Genomic DNA, 6000 nt, shown 5'->3' with positions numbered 1-6000 from the left:
CCCTTTGTCAACACTGCGATGGGCCCGCACCCTTCTCAAGCTAAGACGCCATCTTAACACAGCAGGGGAGGCGAGACGCGGGGAAGGGGACTCGAATTGAAACAGAGTTGGGACTTTGTTGAAGGGACTGTCAAGAGATGCAGAGCGCTCTCTGTCGTGTGGTGGTCCAAGCCAAGAGATGCTTCTTTACATTGGAGCTTCCTCTTCCATAGGTTCCTCCTCAGCCCTGGTGGAACAAAATAAATGAAATACCATAATAGACATCACCTTATCCCAATGAGGATGGAACGCTGAAATAGTACTTCATCATGCTTATAAACTACCGACATACTACATGCAATTGTATGAGATAAAACTGCTAAGAGAGTATTATGACTGTGTGTGTGTGTGTGTGTGAAACTGTGAATGGAGCTGGCTTATGTGCAGCAAACATCTGTACTCCATGTATTCAGTGTGTTTCTAATTAAGCCTTTGGTAAGGTGCACCTCTCGGAAGCTTGACACACACACACACACACACACACACACACACACACACACACACACACACACACACACACACACACACACACACACACACACACACACACACACACACACACACACACACACACACACACACACACACACACACACACACACACACACACACACACACACACACACACACACACACACACACACACACACACACACACACACACACACACACACACACACACACACAGCTGACTGGTATAAACACGCCCACTCATGACATAAGCCACAGAGGCGATATTACATCATATGCGTTTCAAGTAAATTACATATAGTAAGAGAACTAAGGGCCCTATTTTTGCCAGGGTTATACACCTTATCCCTAAACTTATTTGCCTTTTTAACTATTTTGAAAAACATGATTTGGCAATCTAAAAGCTCACAACATTGTTCAACAAAGTTGAACAATGTTCAATGTATCTTGTGTTTAACCTCCTGTGCCACTCTAATCATTGATTAGAGTTGAAGAAGGCCACTCGGCCGAAACGTCCATCTGTCTGTTGTTGACTGCTGGGGGAAATCGAAAAATAAACAAGAATCCTAAAGGATACAACGTGAGTGCTGGTATTCATTCTCACAGTGTATATCTTCCAGAACCGTGCACCCGTTACACTATTACGTGGAATTATTCAACTGAGTGCTTGCTCTCGCTTCCTTCTTTAAGTAACCTCCTGTGCCAGACACAAGAACACGAGAAATGTTAAGAGTATTAATCCCAAATTAATACGCTTATATTTACCGCATCCTGGTCGCTTTCCCCGTTGGTAGGCAACTTTGTTACGTCATTGAAATCCCCAAACTTTGTGCACGATCTTAGCTGCGTTTTCTAGGAATTGAGGCTCAGATTGAGGTGAGGGACGATGTTAGGAGCTCAATAAAATATTAGCGCAACCTCCCGGTTAGCATATTAGTGTTTCTAACGCTAGAGAAGGAGATTCACAGTGACTCGAAAATGGCTGTGTTTTTGTGTGTGTGCGTGTGTCGCTGCTCAACAGTGCCATCCAGCGGTATTGGCGTGGTACTTCCGTGCTCATCCATGCTCATACACACAGACAGACATACAGTACGCGAGTTTTTTATTCCTATGATGGGAGGGAATTTGGAGCGCTGTGATTGGTTGTCAGTGGAGTAGGAAGCGCTGGGCTGTGTTTTGGACCGCACACAAGTGTTTATGCCTACTAGTACTCTATGACTAGTACTAACCCTATCTCTAACTCTAACCTAAACATAACCGCAAGCAGGGGAGCAACGCACCCCTCACCAACCTTAATCCAAAAACTATTAACGTACCCCTCACCAACCTTAATCCAAAAACGATTAAAAAATCCGCGGTAGTAAAAGAGTAGTAAAACGAGCGCTCCTAAACCTGAGCTATCCTAGGAATAAAAAACTAGCATACAGTACATACAAAGTCACATAATAGGAGGGCTAGCACCACTTAAAAAGGCAAAGAAGTTTAGGCATAATGTGTATAGCAATGGCAAAAAATAGGGCCCAAAATCACCCCACTCACCCACGACAGACAACAGCAAAGAGACAGACACGCAACCAACGTACCTCTTGATGTGCTTGTTGGCGACAGACAAGGAGGCCATCGCCGTGACAGTCTCGGCTTCATCCGTCTCCTGTCTGAGAGCCTCGCTCAGAGAGCAGCCCAGCGTAGAGGCGGAGCGCTGCAGCGAGCGCCAGTATTTACCTACAAGCCATCCACCGCCATGCACAACAATACTAGTTACTACTGGTTGAACAATGACAGATTAGGTCAACGGTTACAGTATTTAATAGTGTATGGAGAAAGCTTAGGCCCTATACTCTGTCATATATGTCGAATAGCAAAAATAGCCAATGTACAAGAATAGGCATGCCAGGTTGAAAGTGGATAATGATGGGGTGGCCGCGACGTAGTGGTAAGAGAATCCATCTGGTCATTCCAAATACTCCCAACTTCCACACTTGTGTCCTCCACTCACGTATAGTCCCGCCTCCGAGCAAGGAGGAGAGGATTAGATAATTGTGGAGGAATCAAGCAGGTTCTAGGACTGACTGACGGCCACATTCCAATTCCACACGCCGCTCCTCCTGCATGTCATGTTGTATAGATGCTGTATTTCTCATATAGTATGAGCTGTTTGACATGCATTCTAGCCCACACCATGCACAACAAACAACACGATTGCATAAATAAACATAAACCTGTTATTTAGAATTATATATATATTATGAATGCACGTCAGTATCATAGGTGGAACACTTTCACTCGCAAACCGTTCCAACACGCGCACGCAGGCACGCTATGTTTACATTTTAATTTTGTGTCAGCTCTAAAACATCCCTTTGAAGTCTGCGACTCGGCAATGCCGTATTTTTTTAAAAACCACATCTCCCAGAAAGTGTAGTCATGGGTTTCCCTCCCAATAGCCTGAGAGCCGGTCCATCCAAAAACACCCGCACAGATGGACAGTCAACACATCCGGCAAGAGGACAAGAACAGACGCCTGCAATTGATGTGCACTCGGTGAAAACCGCCGCTACAAGCGGCTTGGAAACATTCTCTCCCCGGTCTCGGCTCCTCCGGAAGCAAATCACAATTTGGGACACAAAATCGGGTTTCCGGGTTAAGTTGGAGGACTGAGGCCCGTTTTCCACCGGAGTTGAACTGTTTTTTTTTGGTGTTTTTTTGTGTGTTTCCACTGAACATGAATTGGTTCAGAACGATAAAAGTTGGTCCGGAACTGGAACCAAACGCAAAACCAAACGCCATACCCTGTGTCATGCGAAGAAGTATGGTTGCTGTCAGAGAGAAACCACCTATCTCTATTTTGAAGGATTTTGATTTTTTTTAAATCAATGCTATTGAACATGCTTTACGTCTGTGTGTTGGTTAAAAAAATATTGAACCAATGAAAAGTATTAAAAAGCGCTTCAGACAAAACCTCTGAACCCCATTGGACCCTCAAACTCCACCACCTCTCCCCATCTCAATGCAAGTAATTGATAATATGTAAAGTCACAATACCAACTTTGATGAGGCATTATTGCTTTGTTTTCAAAATCTAAAGCTTTCTTCATTTCCTGAAAATGTATTTATTTTTAATTTCCTGAAAAATAAACATTTTGGAGTTAGGTGGTTTCTTCCCGACAGCAGATATACTGTGTAGGGGTAAAGTGGGACATATTAGGGAGTTGTATTGTGGAGACGAAAGAAATAAACAATCCACTCACTGTGAGCTTCCATGACAGTCTCCATGGAGCGGACAGCGTTAAGGTTAGGCCTCTGCTGCAACAGCTCCTCAGGCAGGGGGTCCAGCTGGATGGAGGGAAAAACAAAAAAAGCAACGTGATTCCAAAATGTTGATGGGGAAGTTTTCTGCGCTATTCCGCCAAACAAAGGGGGATAGTCCATTTGCTACTGTTGCCCCTCCATTGTGGAGCAGTCGCCCCTTCCAAGCCACATTCTGAACGAGTTGTAAAGAACCGCTGAAGTCCCATTTGTTTTCTTTAACTTGTCGCTGTGTCTAAGGCTTTTCCTGGCTTTTACTTTGTTCCACTGTTCTGTGTCTTAAGACCATTTTACACCCTTTTATGTTTTCCTGGTTTTAAGTTTGTCTCACTGTATTTGTTTAAACAGTATACTGTATGTGGCTGTGCTGTGTCTTTTGGAATATCGTGTCGGTTTGGCTGTTCTCTGTGTCCGTTTGTTTTGCATTGTGAAGCACGAACCATGGTTCAGAAAAGGTCCTGTACAAAGAAACGTTACTTGCTTGCTTTACTGTTATGTGCTCACTGTCGCTGCTGCCATGTAAAATCATCCTGGTCTTGAGATGCTTAAAGGGGCATTCCACTCATTTTCAACATTTTACTATGTCATTAATATACCTTAGAGCTGTTGTGTGGAAATAATAAAAAAGTTCCCCCATTCTGTGTTTCCTAGAACTAGAGGTCTGAAAAAAATCATTAACATGGTGAAACACATCTTGGTGATGTCATCAAGATGTGTTTCACCATGTTAATGATTTTTTTCATAATTACAGTTCTAGGAAACACAGAATGGGGGAACTTTTTGATTATTTCCACACAACAGCTCTAAGGTATATTAATGACATAGTAAAATGTTGAAAATGGGTGGTTTTCCCCTTTAAGACAGCTTTATAAATAGCAAGGTGCCCAACTGATAATACTGAATATGGTCCCCAGAGAACAACATACTGTAAGAGCAAAATGGCCACCGTGTAAATGATGGTCCAGTTCTTGGAGAGAATTGACCATGACCATGCAGACTCATTGTCTAATGGTCTCCTTGGAGCAACATGTAATGTACAGTATGCCCATCAATAGCTAGTCTTGCGTATAGACTATTCCACAATCTCTGAATGCTACTTGTATATAGTCTGGAACTACATCTCCCCAAATACGAGTAATCCGTTCGTCATTAACATTCACAAATATATATTTTAAAATATCTTTAGAGCTTATTATTTAATATATTTAATATTTTCTATAATTATTATTTTCTATATTTATAATTTTCTATAATTATTCTTTTGAATTCTAATTCTAATACATAAAACAAAAAACTTTTTTGAAAATGTTTTGAAACAATAATAATAATTATAAACTAAATGTTTTAGAAAAATAAAAAATAAATACAAATAAAATAAAGGGATATATATTTACTCGTGACTCATAAAAATGTGTCCGCACCCACAAATGGGTCCTGGCCCAGTGTACTACAGTACATGGACCCCTAGTGGTGGAAAAAGTACTCACATTCTTTACTTCCATTACAAGTAAAAGTCCGGAATTCTTGAGTAAAAGTACAAAAGTAGGCTATTTGTTATCAAAATGTACTTAAAGTACCAAAACTAAAAGTACTCGTTATGCAGATTTCTAATTTCAAGTTTTCATATGTATAGAAATCTCTTGAAAATAGCAGATCTACAAGCTCAAATTGTGTCGCAAGTACTGGAAATTGGAAATACTTGAGTAAAGTAGAAATTACTCAAAATTGTACTCAAGTACAGTACTAGTAAATGTACTTGGTTAGTTTCCACCACTGCAGATGCACACACCATCTCCCACTCACCACAAGCCTCCACCACTCTCGGACACAAACGACAATGTGTGCTCTGTGTTGCATCCCACTCCAAAGACACAAATATTGGCACAAGGAGATGTATGACGATAAAAGCTGCCCATTCTCACACGTGCGCGCAGGCACACACGTACGCACACACGCACACACGTGCACACGCGCACACACGCGCACACACACACACACACAAACCTATCGCGGAGAAAGGCTAGGAGGCCGCTGCAGTCTCCAAGCCACAAAGCAGAGGAAACTGGGGTATTCCCCAATGTGCCTTCCCAATCCGGAATGATTCCATTTCCCCTTGGCCGACTGCGCTTTCTACACTTTCTCACCCCCCCTTTTTTCACCCCCCCCCCCCAAACAGGACCAACT

At 42.3% G+C, this 6000-nt stretch overlaps 1 protein-coding gene across 1 annotated transcript in view; it reads right to left on the bottom strand.

Annotated features, from left to right (window-relative positions):
* Positions 1–1161: 1161 nt before the first annotated feature.
* hdac4 (histone deacetylase 4) overlaps positions 1162–6000 on the bottom strand; it is a gene marked incomplete at its 3' end in the record, with an annotated part of 212896 nt that continues 208057 nt past the window's right edge. The window contains exons 26-28 of the mRNA XM_079517717.1: positions 3759–3843; positions 2094–2232; positions 1162–1207 (exon numbers count right to left, since the gene is read on the bottom strand). Coding sequence (XP_079373843.1) covers positions 1162–1207; positions 2094–2232; positions 3759–3843 — 270 coding nt within the window. The remainder of the gene's footprint in view (positions 1208–2093; positions 2233–3758; positions 3844–6000) is intronic.

This window comes from Electrona antarctica (genome assembly GCF_951216825.1).
Source record: "Electrona antarctica genome assembly, chromosome: 13".
Lineage (NCBI taxonomy): Eukaryota > Metazoa > Chordata > Actinopteri > Myctophiformes > Myctophidae > Electrona > Electrona antarctica.
The sequence above is the reverse complement of the archived record's forward strand: the minus strand, read 5'-3'. Positions and strand labels throughout refer to the sequence as shown.